Source organism: Hyaena hyaena, unplaced genomic scaffold (genome assembly GCF_003009895.1).
Source record: "Hyaena hyaena isolate Hyena2069 unplaced genomic scaffold, ASM300989v1 scaffold_25, whole genome shotgun sequence".
NCBI lineage: Eukaryota > Metazoa > Chordata > Mammalia > Carnivora > Hyaenidae > Hyaena > Hyaena hyaena.
This window is the reverse complement of record NW_024080657.1, coordinates 349,451-369,770: the sequence shown is the minus strand read 5'-3', so window position 1 is coordinate 369,770 and position 20,320 is coordinate 349,451. Positions and strand designations below refer to the sequence as shown.

The 20,320-nt window shown below is 41.8% G+C and overlaps 1 protein-coding gene across 1 annotated transcript in view; it reads right to left on the bottom strand.

The window, feature by feature from the left end:
- Positions 1 to 20,320, bottom strand: part of CNBD2 (cyclic nucleotide binding domain containing 2) — a 53,885-nt gene that overhangs the window by 7,469 nt on the left and 26,096 nt on the right. Inside the window, exons 8-10 of the mRNA XM_039227182.1 lie at positions 15,097 to 15,211; positions 8,721 to 8,895; positions 6,363 to 6,483 (exon numbers count right to left, since the gene is read on the bottom strand). Of these exons, the coding sequence (XP_039083113.1) occupies positions 6,363 to 6,483; positions 8,721 to 8,895; positions 15,097 to 15,211 (411 nt within the window). The remainder of the gene's footprint in view (positions 1 to 6,362; positions 6,484 to 8,720; positions 8,896 to 15,096; positions 15,212 to 20,320) is intronic.

The following is a 20,320-nucleotide window of genomic DNA, read 5'->3' as shown; positions in this document are numbered from 1 at the left end:
AAGTCCCAGAAAGTTCAACCTCAGAAACCATTTACTTCTGCCAGCAGATTTCCTAGATGGGAAAAACAAGGCCCCAAACAGAAGATGAATCCATCTGGGGACCCCTCTGCAAGTGATGGGGGAACATCCAGGGTTCCTTTTGCTACATGACATCAAAGTCCTCTGGCTGCTCAGGTTAGAAGAGTCTGTAGGTGCTCTGTCCATGTCCTACCTCCATGCAGGCTTCCAAGAATCACACTCAGGCAGTCCCTCTTCAGGGCATAGCGTTTTACAAGGTTTCCCCAATGTCCAATCTCAACTCTTGTGTCAAGTGAAGGCATTTTCTCTTCTTCGGGACAATGACAGAATTCGAACAGTGAGTCTTCCCCTTCTAAATCTTTCCTTTTGCAGCCTTCCCCCATCTTTTCTGCAGGCCTCCCTGTGTACCAACTCATCTAAACTCTCACAATCACCCCATGAGGCGGGTCCTATTATTATCCTCATTTTACAGAGGATGATGTGAGGTTAAGAAATATGTCCAACATCCCACAGCAGGGAGACAATAAAGCTAGGATAAGAACTCTAGGAGTCTGTCTTCAGGGTCCATGCTTCTAACCACCATACTATGAGGAAACTGAGGCACAAAGAGGCTAAGTAACTTGCCCAAGGACAGAAAGAGGTGGGGGGAGGATTTGAACCCAGTGATCTGATCTGTTTAGGAACCTACTGAGGGCAGTGCTGTTGACAGGTACCCTCATCTACCTGCAACCCATCATGCCACACACACCAGCCAGTCAGGTCCCTTTTCTGCCTGGCCTATCTCACCCTTGCCCTGCTCTCCAGCCTGGCCTCCTGCCGCCCTGCCTTGTTTACTCTGTTCCAGTCATGCTGCCCTCCCTTCCAGTCCCCTTGACACACCAAGCTCCTTCTGGCCTCAGGCTTTGAGCTTACTATTCCCTTTCTGGAACATTCTTACCCCAGGCCATCCACAGTTTGTTCTTTTCACCATTCAGGTCTCAGCTTACACATCATCTCCTCAGAGAAGGCTTCCTTGATCATTCCTTTTAAGAAGCCCACCCCCCAACCCAGCTCTCTGTTCCATTCCTAACAGCAATTTACAACATTTTGTGTCTACTAATTTATCTGTTTATTGTCTGTCCCCAGACTAGATCATGAGCCCCCATAAGGGCAGGAAGGATGTCAGTTTATGTGCCTACACTGGCACTTCAGGCCATGGTTAGTGTATGGTAGATGCTTAAGAACTATCTGCTGAGACAGAAAAGGACAAATATCATATGTTTGCATGTATAGGAGGATTAGGAGGAACTTAACGGAGGACCTTGGGGGAGAAGAAGGGAGGAAATGGTGGGGGAAAGGGAGAGAGGCAAACCATGAGAGACTCTTGAATGCTGAGAACAAACTGAGGACTCATGGGTGTGGGGGGGAGGGAGGAGATGGGCATGGAGGAGGGCACTTGTGGGGATGAGCACTGGGTTTTATATGGAAACAAACTTGACAATAAACTATTTGTAAAAAAATATATATGTATAGTGGAAGAAAGATACATGAAGATAATGCCTCTGTTACTGTCTGATAAGTAAAATAATTCATTTAATTAACCTTTATTTTTCTCCTTTGTGCTAGGTACTGTGCAAAGCTCTGGGAATATAACAGTGGAGAGTATAGATACTAAAGATATAAACAACACAAGGAACATATTGCGGAGAGACAGTCTANAAACTGAGGACTCATGGGTGTGGGGGGGAGGGAGGAGATGGGCATGGAGGAGGGCACTTGTGGGGATGAGCACTGGATGTTATATGGAAACCAACTTGACAATAAACTATTTGTAAAAAAAAAACAAAAACAAAAACAAAACAAAACTATCTGCTGAATGAATGCTCAAATGGGGTCACAGAACATCTCAGTTAGCAGCTCACCCAGGTGAGTTTCCTCATTTTCTGATGAGGTAAAGTGATTTGCCTAAGGTTACAACAGCTGGCTAATTAGAAGCAAATGACGATAAGGACCCCCTGCCTTTCACCCCAATGTCATATTCTTTCTGCCCAATCTGAGGCCTCAGTTTGTCTGTTCCCTAGAGAATCTGGCTCTCCTACACCTCCTGGCTCAAAACTGAGCCAGGCCTCAACCTCCACTGTTTCCAGGACTAACCTAGCTTTATATTCCTGCTTCCCAACTTAGGCAAATATGATCTCCTAGGTGAATACAGGCACAGCTGTCACTATTCATTCTCCTACAAATGAAGCCAGGGCCTTGAAAACAGGGAGAATAGAGTCTTACCAAAGATACATCAGGCATTTTCACCATAAGAGTCATGTAACACATATGTGGGGAGCCTTCTATGTGCTGGGCCCTGTGCAATGAATGAGGCAGTCGGGTCTTTGCTCTGAGTCCCCACCCAAAGCCTTCTAGGTCTTCCAAGAGAATCAAGGCCAAGGTCCCTATTGCAGCACTGCAGGCCCTTGACAACACAGACCCTGCTCTTGTTCCATCTTACATAGCCTCCACTGCTGTCACCATTACCCAACTGGGCACTGCCTTTCTGCCCTTTGGTACTCCCATTCAGCTCAGGGTGCCCAGCATTCCCAGCTGCTGTGCCTGGAGCAAGGCTGCACTCACAGGCCAGGTGCTGGCCCCAGGAGCTCTGTGTGTAGTCCTTTGCACCTTACTCAGAAACATCAACACACTGCAGTGTAGTAAACCATGAGAGGGCTGGAAACCACATCACATGAAAACTGTATGAAGGAATGGAGGATGTTTTGACTGAATAAGAAAATAATTAATGGGGCATTGGCACTGTGCCTGGCTCCAGAAATGTTGAACAAAAACCAAAATGCCATTCTTTAAATATCTAAGGGGCCGTCATGTGGCAAGGAAGCTGATTTCTTCTGTTTTGTTCTTGGGAGGGGGGGCAGGTGGGGAAGTTTTGGGGAGGAGCTAGTTAAAAGTTGCACAAGGCAGAGTTTTGCTGAACAAAAGGAGGAGCTTGGAAATATTCAACCAGCCTTGAGGGAGGGCTGTGCTAGGAACTAGGGCTCCCATCTAGCAGTGACTGGCCTTCCTGCACCCAAAGACTCACAGTCCAGTGGGCAGGAGCATTAAGAGCCAGCCACAACATGAGGTGACAGTGGCATGAAGGGGACCCTGGAGATACTGTTAACTGAGGAACAGCGGTAAGGGCATGGCGAGGGAGTGGCTCTCTGGACTATGATGACCACATACAGTATGACGACCACACATGGGGCTTCAGAAGACAGCCCCTCCCCAAGCAGTCGGAGGCCCATTGCTACTCACCAGAAAGCCCTCATGTCCCCTCCTGGCTGCTCACATGCCGCCCACTCCCACAATGATCAACTCGTGGGCAAACGTGTTTCATACATATGTTCCCTGTCCCCCCGCCCCGCCCAACTCGTGGATAGTTATGTTTTTAACAGACTTTATTTTGTAGAACAATTTTAGACTTAGAAGAATTGAGAATATAGTACAGAGTTCCCATATACTCTCTACCCAGTTTCCTCTATTATTAATGTCTTACATTAGTAAAATATCTTTGTTATAATTAATGAACCAATATCCCTACACTATTATAATTAACTCTGGTCAAGGAGTCATTTAGATTTCCTCTTTTTACCTAATGTCCTTTTCTTGTATCCTATCCAGGACACACATTCCATTTATCCTCTCATCTCCTTAGGCTCCTCTTGGCTGAGGCAGTTTCTCAGGCTTATCTGGCTTATGATGACCTTGACAGCTACTGAGGAGTACCAGTCAAGTATTTTGTATGATACCCAGCTTTTCTAATTTGTCTGATTTGTTCCCATGATTAGACAGGGATTGTGGCTTGTTGGGAAGAGGAACAGGGACATAAAGTGCTATCCTCATCACATCACATCCCATTTCATCATATTAAGGGACTTACTATCAACACAATTTAATCGTGGAGGTTGGGTAAGGTCATGTTTCTCAGGTTCCTCCACTGCAAAGTCACTCTTTTTCCCCCTTTCCATACTGTACTCCTTAGAAGTCACTATGTGCAACCCCCACTCAAAGAAAGGGAGTTATATATCCTCTGTTTTAGAGCCAAGTATCTATGTAAATTATTTGGAATTCTTCTGCATGAGAGATTTGTCTCTTCTCCCCTTTTTATTTATTCATTATACTGATATGTACTCAGGGATGTTTACTGTATACTTTGAGTTATAATCTAATACTATTTTATTTTGTTGTTTAAATTGTTCAAATTGTTCCAGCTTTGACCACACTGGGAGCTCTTTCAGTTGGCACCTGAACCCCTTTGATATGCCTGCCACAATCAATGTAGGGTTTCTGTCCCAACACTTGTTTACTCCCTGGCACTACAAAACGCTCCAGGTTCATCTTGTCTATTTCCTGCCTTAGTGCTAGAATCAATAATTTTCCAAGGAGGCCTTGTTCCTCTTATTTGTTTGTTTATTTATAATTATTTTTTAAGATGCAGGGAGGGAAGGAGACACAGAATCAAAAGTAGGCTCTGTACTGTCAGCACAGAGACCTATGCTGGGCTTAAATCCTTGAACCGTGAGATCATGACCTGAGCTGAAGCTGAACGCTTAACTGACTGAGCCACCCAGCGGCCCCAACTTTGTTCCTCTTAATAAAGAATGGTATTAGAAACCAAGATTGGAGTGCTAGGAGTGCTCTCTGCTACTGGAGTGTCATTTCTTTTAGGCCCTGTCAGCAGACAGACCAAAAGATATATATTGATACACATATCTATAAATATTTCCATGTGTAACCATCTGTATTTATATTAAGCTACACAGGAGTTCACACTGATGTCTTCAACTAATCCATTACCACATGGATCATTCTAGCCTCCTCCTTGTTTGTCTGTAAATTCCTACTCCAATGGTGAGAAATCTGGCTGCCATCATCTACCATTCACTTACTGAATTCATTCATTTTGGACACAGTATCAGAATCGTTACCCATCCACCCATAGGTAACAACTTTATCAACTAGAGTACAGTGCTCATGTGCAATTCCTTCAGCTTTCCATCTCAAAGACCCCGGTCACTTCCAGTGTTACATAGGTCAGCACCTTTTTCTCCCACCCTCTTTCCTGAGGTTGTTTCACACATTTGTAATATCATTAGATTCTCTTGGCATAGTCTGCATTCCCTCCTGGGATCCTCTGCCTCCTAAATAACTTTTTGTTGTTGTTTTCACAAACTACATACATTAAGGTTCATTCTTTGTGCTATAAAGGTCCAAGGGTCTTGTAAAATTCTTAAGCTTTGTACCTAGCATTATGGTATCATACTGAATAATTTTACTGTACTAACAATCCTCTGTACTTTACCTATTCATCCCTATCCTCAAAATCCAAACCTCTGGTGACCACTCATCACTATCTCTATAGTTATCCCTTTTCTAGAATGTCATACAATTGGAATATACAATACTTAATCTTTTCATATGGGCTTCTTTCACTTTAGAATACCCATTTAGAATACCTCCATGTCTTTTCATAGCTTGATAGTTCATATTTCATTGTATGGATCTACCAGTTTGTTTATATTCACTTTTTCATACAAATTTTCCAACTCACTCGAAAATTTGTACATGTCAATATCCACAAAATAACTTGCTGGGGTTTTGACTGGGGTTGTATTGAATCTATACAACAAGTTGGGAAGAACTAACATGTTAACAACAGAACCTTCTAATTCGTGAGCATAGAATATTCCTCTATTTATTTAAATCTTCTTTGAATTTTTTCATTTTAATTAATAAGGGGTATTTTTTGCATATGGATCCTGAATATATTTTGTTAGATTTATACCTAAGTATTTCATTTTTGTGCTTCTATAAATGGTATTGTGTTTTTAATTTCAAATTCCAATGTTCATTGCCTTATACCTTGTGATCTTACTATAATCATTTATTCACTTCTTCAGGAGGGTTTTTTGGTTTTGCTTTTGATTCTTTGGAATTGTTTACATAGACAACCAAACATCTGCAAACAAGGAGAGCTTTGTTTCTTCCTCCCCAATTATGTCTGATTTACTTTTCTTGTCTTAATGGTCTAGCTAGGACTTCCAGTACAATGTTGAACAGGAGTGGTGAGAGGGTACCCCTTGCCTTGCTCCCAGATTATTTTAAAACAAGTCTCATGTATCATATCATTTTATCTGTAAGTATTTGGTTACATATCTCCTAAAATTAAGGGCTCTTAAAAAAACATAACCATAATACCATTATCATATCTAAAAAAGTCAATACTCCTTAATATCATCAAATATAGAGCTGAATGTTTTTAAACCTTTACTGTTATTACTTAACACTCTAGCCCAAATGAACGAGGCTCTCTGCACACTTACCACAGTTTCTCCTTCCTCCACAGTGTGGATCTTGATGTAGGCACCCACTGCAGCCTCCTCAGGGAGATCACCATACTTGGTATTGATCATGGGACATTCAAGCGAATGTGGTTGCCTAGATCTGAAATTTGACAACTTGTTAAAGAGGATTCATTTGTAACATAGGCAGTTCATGAGGTCCTGGACAGTGAGCCCCCACTCTGCAGCATGTTAAGACCTCCCCTTCCTGGAGATTTCATACCACCTCAGAAAGTGAGAAAACTCAAAATCAAGCCCTGGAAGAGATCATGTCAAGAACTAGAGAAGTTGAATAGTGGGGAGACTTAGAGAAAGAGATAGGACTCCTTTAAACTTGAAAGCTGTTATGTGGAAGAAGGGGCTAATGATCTCATGCAGCTGAGCCAGACCTGAATGGTGAGAAGTATAGGCTGGCTGACGTATGCTCAACATGAGGAAGAAATTTCTAAGTCTGTCCAATATAGAACAGACTGCTTTGACATAGAGTAGGCTCTGTGCCCCTGGGGACACAGCACAGGTTGGGGCTCTCCTTCTTGGCAGAAAAGCAGAGAAGAGATGGCTTTGTTTATTTATATAACAGATTTCCTTAGGCAGTCTGTAGATACTGTATTTTGTTCATGTTGGAATTAATTTTACACAGGCAATCCTGTTGTGCTTTCTTTGGTCTCAGGCAAGGTAGAAGGAAGAGACAGGCTATGCTATCTAGATTAGAGGCAGAGAAAAAAATTATTTATCAGATGAGAATATAGCCGATATATTCACCCAATTCATAAATTCACCCAACACATAAACAAGGCAGCCTACAGTTCTCAACCCCCACCCCCACCCCCAGGATGCATACGTGAGTAGCACACGCCCAGCACGGACTTTATTTTTCACTTCTGGGTCCAACCTGTCTGTTCTCCCTTACTGATTTACAGCAGAGAAACTGAGTCTGTTCCATCCCTACCTTGTGAAGAATTGGGATTGGGACTTCAAGCATTGGGTTCCTAGAAAGACTATCCATCAGAGGGAATAACAACTCAGAAGTCATGGGATGCTCCTTATGGAGACAGACAGGTTAGAAATGGTAATACGCAAAGGACTTGACTGAAGTGGGACTTGGGACAACATGAAGGTTGTGATGTTCCTATTAGTATCATTGTGATAGTTTAATTTTACATTTAATGGAGGAAAAGAGGTGTTATATTCCTCTGGGTCCAGCGCTGAGCTGCTTCTAGGCAGGTACCATTGAGTGTTCTTTCCTGCTCCTCAGCCTCTCTGGGATGAGGCATAAGTGCAGCCCTCATCATGCATCCTCATTCCAGCCATGATAGTTGTACCAAAAAACAAGACTGAGCACGAATAAGCTGCTCAAGTTTGAATCCTGGCTCTGCCACTTCCTACCTGTATGAAGTAGCTTAATCTCTCTGTGTAGGTTGGTTTTCTCAACTGACAAATGATATTGATAACAGTACTTCATTAATAGAACTATTGTCAGGATTAAATTTAATAATTCAGTACCAGGCACAGAGTATTCCAGAAGTGTTAGCTATAATTACCATTATCTCATTTAATTGCTGGCTTATAACACCACCAGGACTTGAATCATATTATCTACAGACAAAGAAACTATGGCTTAGAAAGTCAGGTCCCTTGTCCAAGTACACAGATATAAAATAAGTGGCCAAGCCAGGATTTGAACCCGGGTTGAACTGACTCCAAAGCCAGGCTCTTAGCTACTGCCTCCCTTAGATAGGCAGAATTTTCTGAAGAGGCTCTGAGTCAAAAAGTGCCAGTGAGGGGCACCTGGTTGGCTCAGTTGGTTAAGTATCCGACTTCTTGATATCGGCTCAGGTCATGATCTCACAGTTAGTGAGACTGAGTCCTGAGTCAGGCTGTCGGTGCAGAGCCTGCTTGGGATTCTCTTTGCCTCTCTCTGTCCCTCCCCCTCTTGTGTGCACATACCCACACTCATTCTGGAGTCTTCTCTCTATCAACACACACACACACACACACACACACACAGAACAAAGCAAAAAGATCCAGTGACACACAGACAGAATATCAGAGCCAGAGCCATATCTGTCCTGCACCTTCTTCCTCAAATGGGTTCCCTGAGAAAGGAAGTAACTGATCACCTAAAATGGACCTGTGGGTTACAGGCAGAGAATGCAGCTCCTGGGTCTCCAATCTAGCACTTCTCTAGGCTGCCTTCTATATATACCCCAATCTTTGGGACTGAGCTGTGCCTGCTACCTCCAGCCTCTCCCCAGTATCCCTGACATTCTGTCCTTTCAAGTTCTATCTTCCTTTGCAACTAGAGTCTGGATCCTTCTATCTGCCGACCGCTAAGCTTACTTGATCTTCGGGCCCAAGGTCTTTGGGAGAGTATTTCCTGAGGTGTTAGTCCTACTGAAGCTGGACCCCTGTTGTTCCCAGGCTTTCTGGAGGTGCTTAAGTTTCAGAGTACTAAAGTCCTGTACAGGATATGATTTGATCTGGAATTCCTTAAATCTCTCCACAGGAGAAGGTTCTGTTAGAGAAAGCACAGAAAAACACATTACTGGGTCTTTGCATATATTAGGGCTTTGCTGCTGATGATGAAAGGTATACCATCCTCACCTGCCTGGCTAGCCTGGTGCATGGGGAAATTAAGGAAACTGAAAACACTGTGGTTTCCATGTTGTCCCTTTGTGCCAGGCCCTGAGCAGAGCCTGTGCATACATTACATCCAGACAAGTGTCATTGGCTCCATTTAAGAAATAAAATGATAAGCAGAGATGGGGTGCCTCGGTGGTTCAGTTGGTTGAGTGTCTGACTCTTGATTTTTGGCTCAGGTCATGATCTCACAGTTCATAGGATTGAGGCCCAGGTCTGGCCTGTGCTGTCAGCAGAGACTGCTTGGGGTTCTCTTCCTCTCTCTCTGCTCCTACCCTGCTTGTTCATGCACATGCACACTCTCTCTCAAAAATAAATAAATAAACTCTAAAAAAAAAAAAAAAAAGAGCAGCAGAGAGTTTAATTCACCCAGAAAAGGGCTGAAGCTTAGATGTGAACTCAAGTCTACCTGCTTTCAAGCTCATGTCTTTCTAGGGGTGCCTGGGTGGCTCAGTCCATTAAGCAACTGACTTTGGCTCAGGTCATGATCTCACAGTTCATGAGTTCGAGCCCCGCACTGCGAGAACACAAGCCCCACATAGTGTGAATGAAAGCCCTGCTTCTGTCTCTGCCCCTTGCTCACTTGTGCGCTCTCTCTCTCTCAAAAAAAAAAAAAAAAGAAAGAAAGAAAAGAAAAAGCTCATGTCTTTCCACTAACAGATCATATTTATCTGGAATGGGGGACAGAGGCAGCAATAAAAGATAAATAAATGACAAGCTATAGAACCTTGGATGAGGTAATTTTCTGGCACCCTCATAGGATTGTTATAAGAATTGCAGATAAAGTATGTGCTACACCTTGCATGGTACACATAATAGGCCCTATTTAAGAGTTAATAAGATCTCCAAGAGAATACTACTCAGAAGTAAAAAGGAGTAAACCAACTACTCAGAACACTGTACTGAATGAAAAGGAGCTAGGCACAAAAGAGTACATACTGTGTGGTTCCATTTATATGAAACTCTAGGAAAGACAGATCTAACCTATTGCAATAGAAATCAGATCAGTTGTTACCTAGAGTCAGGGGTGAAGGGTAGGGATTGACTGAGAAAGAACACAAGGGAAGTTTTGGGGGGATGGAAATATTCTGTAACTTGACTGTGGCAATTACCACAGATATAAATTTGTCAAAATTCATTGAACCACACGTTTAAAATGTGGGCATTTCATTGTATGAAAATTAAATCTCTATAACTTTGATTTTAAAGATAGATCTGGGGCACCTGGGTGGCTCAGTCAATTAAGTGCCAACTTCAGTTCAGATCATGATCTCTCAGTGCGTGAGTTCGAGCTCATCAGGCTCTCTGTTGTCACCATGGAGCCCGCTTGGGATCCTCTGTCTCCTCTTTCCCTGCACCTCCCCAACTTGTGCACATGTGCATGCACGTATGTGCACTCACTCTCTCTCTCAAAAACAAATAAACATTAGGAGCATATGGGTGGCTCAGTTAAGTGTCTGACTTGAGCTTAGGTCATGATCTCACGGTCTATGAGTTCAAGCCCAACGTCAGGGTCTCTGCTGCAGCTCAGAGCCTGGAGCCTGCTTCAGATTCTGTGTCTCCCTCCCCCTCTCTCTGCCCCTCCCCTGCTTGGGCTCTGTCTGTCTCTCTCTCTCTCTCAAAGATAAAATAAACACAGGGGCACCTGGTGGCTCACTTGGTTGAGCGTCCGACTCCAGCCCAGGTCATGATCTCATGGTTCATGGGTTCGAGCCCCGTGTCGGGCTCTGTGCTGACAACTAGCTCAGAGCCTGGAGCCTGTTTCGGATTCTGTATCTCCCTCTCTCTCTGACCCTCCCTTGCTCACACTGTGTCTCTCTCTCTCTCTCAGAAATAAATAAAACATTAAAAATTTTTTAAATAAAATAAACATTAAATTTTTTAAATAAATAAGCATTATATATATGTGTGTGTAGATATGTATACGTGTATATATATCTACACACACACATAGATATATCTACACACACACACACATATATATATAGGGTGCCTAAGTGGCTCAGTAAGTTAAGCAGCTCACTTTTGGCTCAGGTCATAATCTCAGAGTTCATGGGTTTGACTCCCACACAGGGCTCTCTGCTGTCAGTGCAAAGCCTACTTCAGATCCTCTGTCTCCCTCTCTGTATACCCCTCCCATGCTCTCAAGTGTGTGCTATCTCTCTCAAAAATAAACATTAAAAATTGTTTGATAAAAAAATAAAAATAGATCTCCAGTGTTAAAATCAACTATTAAAAGTAATGTTAATAGAAACAAACCCAAAATCTACAAAGAATAGGCCTAAATTAGCAGAGAACATATAAAAAGCCCTGAGTAAACCTTTTTACAAGGCTTTTTTGGTCACTATCTATCAATATTTTAAGTGTGCATGGCCAGCATGCACTAGATCAATTACTCAATTCAGTAACTCTAAGATTTTATCCACTGTTTCCTTGTACAAGTATGCAAGGATAAACACACAATGAAATTCTCCACATTAGGGTAATAGTGAAAAATTGGAAATAACTCAAAATATCTGTAAAAGGCCATTGCTTTAATTAATTGTGGTATATACATACAGTAGTATAAAACTCAGCTATTAAGAAACACAATTCTAAAAACGAAAGAAAGGAAGGAAGAGAGACACATCTAGACTTCTTTTTTTTTTTAATATTTTTTATTTATTTCTAGGAGAGAGAGAGAGACAGCGTGAGCAGGGGAGGGTCAGAGAGAGAGGGAGTCACAGACTGAAACAGGCTCCAGGCTCTGATCTGGCAGTCAGCACAGAGCCCGACGCAGGGCCCGAACCCACGAACCGCGGGATCATGACCTAAGTGAAAGTCGGACGCTTAACCAACTAAGCCACCCAGGCGCCCCTATATCTAGACTTCTGCTTCCAGCCAAGTGAACTAACAGACTAGACATGCTCTCCCACCTGAAACTACTAAAAAAAAAACTGGGATAAATGTATCCAACAAACGGCTTTCAAGATATTGGGCAACAGGCCATGAAGAACAATTATTCCTGCAAGACAGAAAACAAATGAGATGAGCTCTACTATTGCCCCAGCTTACTGCCTGGAGGGGTTGGAGGTCTTCGGGGCCATGTTGCAGGGAAAGGCAACCCAGGTGGATCCCATAAGCTTCCCCGAACTGATGAGACAGAACTGAGAATCTGGGGAGGACAGGACAGCAAGAGTTCACCAGGGAGCAGAGAGATGCACAAATAAAGAGCTCTGAAGATCAAAGTATAATAAATGGAAACACATCCCATGTTCATGGATTAGAAGACTTAGTATTGCTAAGATTTCAATACCACTCAAAGTGAGCTACAGACTCAATGCAATCCCTATTAAAATCCCAATAACCCAATGACAGGGCACCTGGGTGGCTCAGTCAATTAAGCATCCAACTTTCGCTCAGGTCATGATCTCATGGTTTGTGAGTTTGAGCCCCGCATTAGGCTTTCTGTTGTCAGCACAGAGCCCATTTAAGATCCTCTGTCCCCCTCTTTCTCTGCTCCTCCTCCACTCATGTTTTTTTCTCTCTCTCACTCTCAAAAATAAACATTTTTTTAATCCCAATGACTTTTCTGAAGAAATAAAAAATCCACTCTATAATTTATATGAAATCTCAAGGGACCCCATATAGCCAAAACAATTTTGAAAAAGAACAAAGCAGAAGGGCTCACACTTCCTGATTTGAAAACTTACTATAGAACTACAGTAATCAAAGCAATGTAGTATTGGCATAAAACCAGACATATAAACCAAAAGAATGAAATAAAGGCTCAGGAATAAACCCTCAGATATATAGTCAAATGATTTTAGACAGCATGCCAAGACCATTCCATGGGGGAAAGAACAGTCTTTTCAATAAATGGTGCTAGAAAAATTGAACATTGACATTCACAAGAATGAAGTTAGACTCTTAGTAACACCACATATTAAAATTAACTCAAAATGGATCAAAGACCTAAATGTAAGGCCTAAAACTATAAAACTGTTAGAAGAAAACAGGGCAAAAATATCACAACACTGGACTTGGCAGTGATTTCTTGGATATATACTAAAGACATAAACAACAAAAGGGAAAAAATGGACAAACTGGACTTTAAGAAAATTTAAAAATTTTGTGCATCAAAAGACAATATCAGCAGAGTAAAAAGGCAGCCCACAGAATGAGATAAAATATCTGCAAACCATACAACTGATAAGGGATTAATATCCAGAATATATAGGAAATTCCTAAAACTTAACAAAAAAAGACAAGCAGATTTTAAAATGGGCAGAGAACTTGCATAGACATTTATCCAAGAAAGATATGTGAATGCACAATAAGCACATAAAAAATGTTAATAATAATTATTAGGGAAATATAAATCAAAACTACAAGATACTTTCTCATATCCATTAGGATCAATATCATTAAAAAAACAAAGAGGGGGGACTGGGTCTTAGTTGGTTAAGTGTTCAACTCTTGATTTCAGTTCAGGTCATGATCTCATGGGTTTGTGAGTTCCAGCCCTGTGTAGGGCTCTGCGCTGACAGTACAGAGCCTGCCTGGAATTCTCTCTCCTTCTTTCTCTGTCCCTTCACTGTGTGCGTGCATGTGCTCGCTCTTTCTCTCAAAAATAAACATTAAAAAAACAAAACAAAACAGAAAATAGCAAGTGGTGCTAAGGATGTGGAGAAATTGGAACCCTTGTGCATTGTTGGTGGGAATGTAAAATGGTGCAGCCACTATAGAACACAGTATGGCGATTCCTTAAAAAGATAAAAAATGGAACTACCCTTATGACCCAGCAATCCCACTTCTGGATGTAGATTCAAAAGAAAACAGGGTCTCAAAGACATAACTGTACACTCATGCGCATATCAGCATTATTCACTAGAGCTAAAATGTGGAAGTAGCTCAAGTGTCCATCAATGGATGAATGGATAAACAAAATGTTTATTATTCAGGTTTAAATGGAATATTATTCAGGTTTTAAAAGGAAGGAAATTCTGACACATGCTACAATATAGATGAACCTTAAGGGCATTATGCTAAGTGAAATAAGCCAATCACAAAAAGACAAAAACTGTATGCTTCCACTTATACGAGGTACTTAAAAAGCATAAAGATAGACAGTAGAAGAGTGGTTGCCAGAGGCTAGGGGGAGGAGGAAACAATTCGTTATTGTTTAACAGGTATATACTTTCAGTTTCACAAAATGAAAAAAGTTAAGGAAATGGATGATGGTGATGGCTGTACAATATTATGAAGATATTTAATACCATTGAATTGGAGGTTTAAAAATGGTTAAGATAGTAAATTTTATGTGATGCGTATTTGCCACAATAAATAAATTTTGGGTAAAAAATGTTATGGGATGCAGCTTTTTCTCTGGTGGATTGAGAGCGGAAAAGAGAGGGGGAAAATTGACATGAGAAGAGAAAGGACATTTTCTGAGCATCAACAGGCCCTGTCCATACACAATGTGATTCAGCCTCCCTAGTAACCTGTGTGGTAAAGACAGCAAACATCTACTATATACTAATGCATCCAGGCAGTGTTCTAAGAGCTTTATATATTCATTTGCTTAATTCCATAACAAGCCTATGAGGTTCACATTTTGTGGAGTCTGAGGGAACTAATCCACAGGGACACAGTCACTTGCCCAGTATCACACAACTCATGAGAAAAGGACCCTAGATTCAAACACAAGCAGTTTGGCTCCTGGGCCTATGCTCCTAATCATGACACTATCATGACAGATATGAAGAAACCAGGCCTAGATGCTTTAAGTACTCATCAGAGTCACTCAGCTAATCAGTGAGATTCAAACCCAGCTCTGTCAAGCTCCAGGCTCCTTTCCACCCCTCTCCCTCGGAGCGCCTGACACAAAGGGAAAGCCTAAAAAGGAGAAGCTGGACGGGGGGCAGGAGCCTCACCCGGCGGGGCCAGTGGGCCACGTTTGCACAGCTGGGAGAAGAGGAGATCAAACCAGACATCCTGCCGCGTCTTTCTAGCTCTAGCGGTCTAAGATTCTATAGGCTGGGAACTGGAAGCAGAAGGGCCCAGGCGCCCCCTGCTGTGCGCAGAGGCCAGTTACCATTGAGGTGGGTCTTCAGAGGTGTGTCATCTATCAGCTTCAGATGCTGCCAGATCCACTTGTAGTAGAAAGGCGAGGTCCCAAGGTCTATCAGACGCAGGACTTCACAGCTTCCCTGGAAACATCAAGGGACACAAACAAAGGGGCTAACTCCTAAGGCTACAGGCAGACCAGACTTTGAAGATAAACTCTCTCTATTGCATCTTACCCCAGTTTACTTGGCTTAATGCAAGAGGTTTCAAGTTCCTTTTTCTTTTCCTTTTTCTTTTTTTAATGAAAATGTTATCTACTCATCACAAGTTCAACTAGCTTAATAGGCATAAGAACTAAATAAATGCTGGCACTGGGAGAAAAATCACCATAGAGAATATGATTGGGGAAATTGGTGAAATGGACTATGGACTGTAGATTATATGTTTCATCAGTGTTAAATTCCAATTTGGAGAATTATTCTGCAGTTAATTTCTGACCTTGGAAAATAATCACTTAAGGGGCACCTGAGTGGCTCAGTCGGTTGAGCGTCCAACTTTGGATCAGGTTATGATCTCACAAGTTTGTGAGTTAGAGCCCCATGTTCAGCTCTGTGCTGACAGCTCGGAGCCTGGAGCCTGTTTCAGATTCTGTGTCTCCCTCTCTCTCTGCTCCTCTCCCACTCATGCTCTGCTCTGTCACTCTCTCTCAAAAGTAAATAAACACTAAAAAATTTTAAAGAAAATAATCACTTAAGTATATAGGGGTAAGTGAGTATAACAAATGATATTTAACTCTCAAATGATTCAGGAAGGGAAACAGAGGGAAAAAAAGAAGCAAATGTAGCAAAATGTTAACAACTGGTGAATCTTGATGAAGGTTATACAGGAATTCTTTGTGCTGTTCTTACAACTCCTCTATAAATTTAAACCCATTCCAAAATTAAAAGTTTTAAAAATATTCAAACCAAACAGAAGAGCATAAAGAAAGTTAAAACTATTTTCATCCTAACACCCAGATATAACAAGTAGCATTTTGGTGAATATTGTTTCAAACTTTTCTCTGTAAACATAACATAAAATGTTATAATAATATATTACAACAAATAATGTATTTACATTTTTTCATAAATGAGTCATTTTATGTAAAATAGATCCTTGTAATCTTTTTTAAGAACTCAATAATATATCAAGGACATCATTTCATGCCAAGTAATATGGTTCTATATTATTGTCTTTAGGGATTGCATATTATTCTATGTATGCCATAACTTACACAGAATTTAAAATAAATAGTTGAGCAAAAGAAGTCAAACACAAAGAGCACATTCAGTATGATTTCATTTATATGAAGTTCAAGAATAGGTAAAAGGGTGCCTGGGTGGCTCAGTAAGTTAAGCATCCGACTTCGGCTCATGTCATGATGTTGCAGTTTGTAGGTTCAAGCCCTGCATCAGGCTCTGTGTTGACATCTCAGAGCCTAGAGCCTCCTTTGGATTTTGTGCCTCTCTCTCTCTCTGCCCCTCCCCTGCTCATGCTCCGTCTCTCAAAAACAAATAAATATTTAAAAAAAAAAAAAACAGTCAGGGGGCTCCTGGGTGGCTCAGTCGGTTAAGCGTCTCAGTCGGTTAAGCGTCTGACTTCAGCTCAGGTCATGATCTCACGGTTCGTGGGTTCGAGCCCCACATCAGGCTCTGTGCTGACAGCTCAGAGCCTGGAGCCTACTTCAGATTCTGTGTCTCCCTCTCTCTCTGACCCTCCCCTGCTCATGCTGTCTCTCTGTCTCTCTCTCTGTCTCTCTCTCTCTCAGAAATAAATAAAAACATTTAAAAATGTTTTTAAAAATTGAACAGTCAAAAGTAATCTTCTGGCTTCATGGTTATCTTTGGTTGGGGGTTGCATTTTGCCTTGGGAAGGGTACAAGGGAGCCTTCCAGGGTACTAGAAATGATCTCTATCTTGATTTGCGTGATGCTTACATAAGTATATACATATGTAACAATTCACTAACCTGTAAAGTTTGGATCTGAGTTCTTTATTGCACAATTACACCTCAAGGAAATATTTTTGAAGATTAATATTCAGTTCTTTCTAATGTGTCAGTATTATATATAACTCTGATCTTGTCCAGAACAGTAAAATCCCCAGTTTACAAAACTCACCACCATTCTAGCTACTGACACATAAGTGGAAGGCTGCTGTATAAAACTCCCAGGAAACCTGCAGTTGTCCTTTCCCCTTACCTCTGCCTAAAACTCAGATGCGATGGCTGGAGGTGGAATAGTCACACAGAGACCATTAGGATGAAAGCTATATGCGTGGATGATGAGAGGAGAAGCTATAAGGGAACTGGGTCTTGAAAATTTCCCCGAGCAGCTGTTCTAGCCCTGGATTGCTTAATTCTAGACTCTGCTGCAAGACAAAAGGAAACTACTATTCACTAAGCCACTGCAGTTGGGTTTCTGTGACAGCAACTTTAACTGATAATCTTGTACACACATCTTAATGCCTAGAGTGGTCATTAAGACAGCTCACAAATACTCAAGTTCTCCCCCCAAGCATAAGACAGAATTGTTTTTTCCCTTTGAATCAGATATGGCCTTCTTACTTGCTTTGGCCACTTTCCTTAGCAAAGTGACTCTGGTAATGTGAGTGGAAATGTTAACAGCCTGTGCTTGATTCTCAACACTACCTTCCCCTGTCCTATTGACCACAGAAGCATAGGTGAAGATAGTCTCCAGTGGCCTGGGTCCCTGAATGACCATGAAAAGCAAGGACTCCTGCTGATCAAATAGTGAGATTGAAGGAATGCACCTTTGTTAGTTAATCCACTGAGATTTGAGGATTGCTTAGAATTGCAACATAACCTTATTTATCCTAATATAATGCCCATGTTTGATTATCCCCTTGGGATTGTCTCCTACAGGCATGTATGTTTTAAATTCTGACACACATTGCCAAACTGCCTTCCAGCAATGTTAGATTAGTTTACACTTTCTCCAACAGTGTATAACAGAGTCTATTATATCTCTGTATTACATTAAAAGCTGGGTTTTCACAATCCTTTTAATCTTTCCTAATCTGGTAGGAAAGAACGATATGTCATTTTTCTTATTTATTTTATATCTTTTTATAAAATCTTACCCTTTTTTAGTAGGAACTTTAAGAGGCACATTATAGTTAAGGTTCAAGTCCAACTACTGTTGAAGAGGAAGGAGAAGGGATAAGACATTCATTAAGCCCTTATTATATGCCAGGTGTTGGTCTTGGAAGCTTAGTGAACATTCATTCAACATTTATCAACAAGGAACTGCAGGTGCCAGAGAAACACAGGTGAACATTTTCTTCTCAGAAAGGCTCTCATGGGTCTTTAACCCCATCTGTATCTGTGTAGAAAACAATTTCACCATGTGTCCACAAATGATAATTTGTTACAAATGAATTGATTATGGGCATTAACTATGTTTTCTATGCCACCAGGAAATCACCTTCCCTAACTTTCCCAGGTCCCCTGGACACCCAAGGCCCCTCACTGCTATCTCCCTCTAGTGGCAATATTGGTGAACTTCAGGGGTCGGGACCTCCCAGTCTCCGATGAATGAACGCCCCAGCAGCTGGCCTGGCAGGAAATAAAAATGGGACAAAAGAGCAGTCCCTTTAGAAAGGGCAGGTGCTTTTCAGCTCCAGCCAGAGAGGGCCACATCACAATACAGCCTGGTGTTGCCTGATCTTCTGAATAGTCAAAAGACGCCAGAAATCCGAAATTTTATTTACAGTCTTCATAATAACTATTAAATCAGATTTCAGTAAAACACTGTAAAGGACAAATCAAACTCACCTATTATTAGTTAGGATGCCCCCTTCCTGCTGTCACTTTGTGACACCTGTATTATTTTTCTCAGACTGAAGTTCAAGAGCGCTTGCATTAAAATCTCTGGCTATCCTTATTCAAATGCAAATGACCAGAGTTAATGAATGAGAATCTCTGGGCAGAGGCAGAAATTTGCCTTCTGAAGAAGTCCCCTAAGTGTTCTTTATGCTTACTCAAATATAGAGAGACTCTTTCCTCAGGTCAGAGTTCTCCACGTTTAGTGTACACCAGAATCACCTGGAAGGCTTGTCAAGACAGATTACTGAGGTTTGGACTGAACAGCTCTTGGGTAGGCCTGAGAATCTTCATTTTTAATAAGTTCCCAGGTGATACTGATGCTGCTGATCCAGCGACAACACTTAGAACCGCTGAATTCGAAGATGAATGTGAACCGAGTAAATCTGGGCTAGACCAACTCTCATCCTTGTAGACTTTATGAGGTAAATAGTCCTGTTTTACAGATGAAGAAATGGAGGCTAAAAGAGACTAAGGACTTTTTGCTGGTCAAGATGTAATCATCATGCTGATTAAGGCAAGTCTTGACCTTATATCCTTTACCAGTCATGCCCCCAATCTTTTCTGGCTATATAGTATCAAAAGACCTCAGAGTTAAATTTGGGGACATATGGCATTCTTGGCTTTGGAGGTGATCACCCCAAAACTTTAGGAAAGAGGGAGCAGATGTCAAGGAGAAGGAACTGCAAATATTCAGGCTGGCCTTCAGGGTTCGGCACTACCATTCTCTCTTGAGCTTCCCCATGCTCTCCACGTGACCATCAAGATTCTCCAAACTTATCAAACTACTCCCTGTGGCTGGCAAGTACCTTCTCCTCATCCCGTCCATCCTCTGGGTCAAATCCTGTGCATCCAATTCCTTAGAATGTATAGGCTGGAAGCCAAACACTCTCAAACATCTCCGAAGTCCCCTTGCACCTAAGGAAGTGATTTGGGCTCCACCACCCAGATGCGCTTGGGCAAGGCTTGGTTTTGGACTGCAGTATATCTACTATGTTCATGGAGGCAGTGGGGGCAGTGGGTACAGACATGGCTTCCTCAATGTGGCAGGAGCAGCAGCACCTGTGACTGTCCAGTTCTGGCCTCTGACTTGGAGTCATGTGGGGGTCATGTTCGGTCGAAGGTCTGTTCCTTCACGCCTCCCCCTCACAAGTAAATCTGTTAGCCATTCAACATCCTACAATAACTCCCCTCCTGCTTATGTTTAGCTAGTCTTGACTCCCTTCTCTGGGACTGAACCCAGAATTAACAACACAAATATACCCCTAGTAATAAGTTTAATAACTGGCTCTCTGGGGAAATGTTTGCATGTCTATAAATCTTACTCTTATAAAGGTTGTGTTATACACAATTTAGGAATAATAAAATAT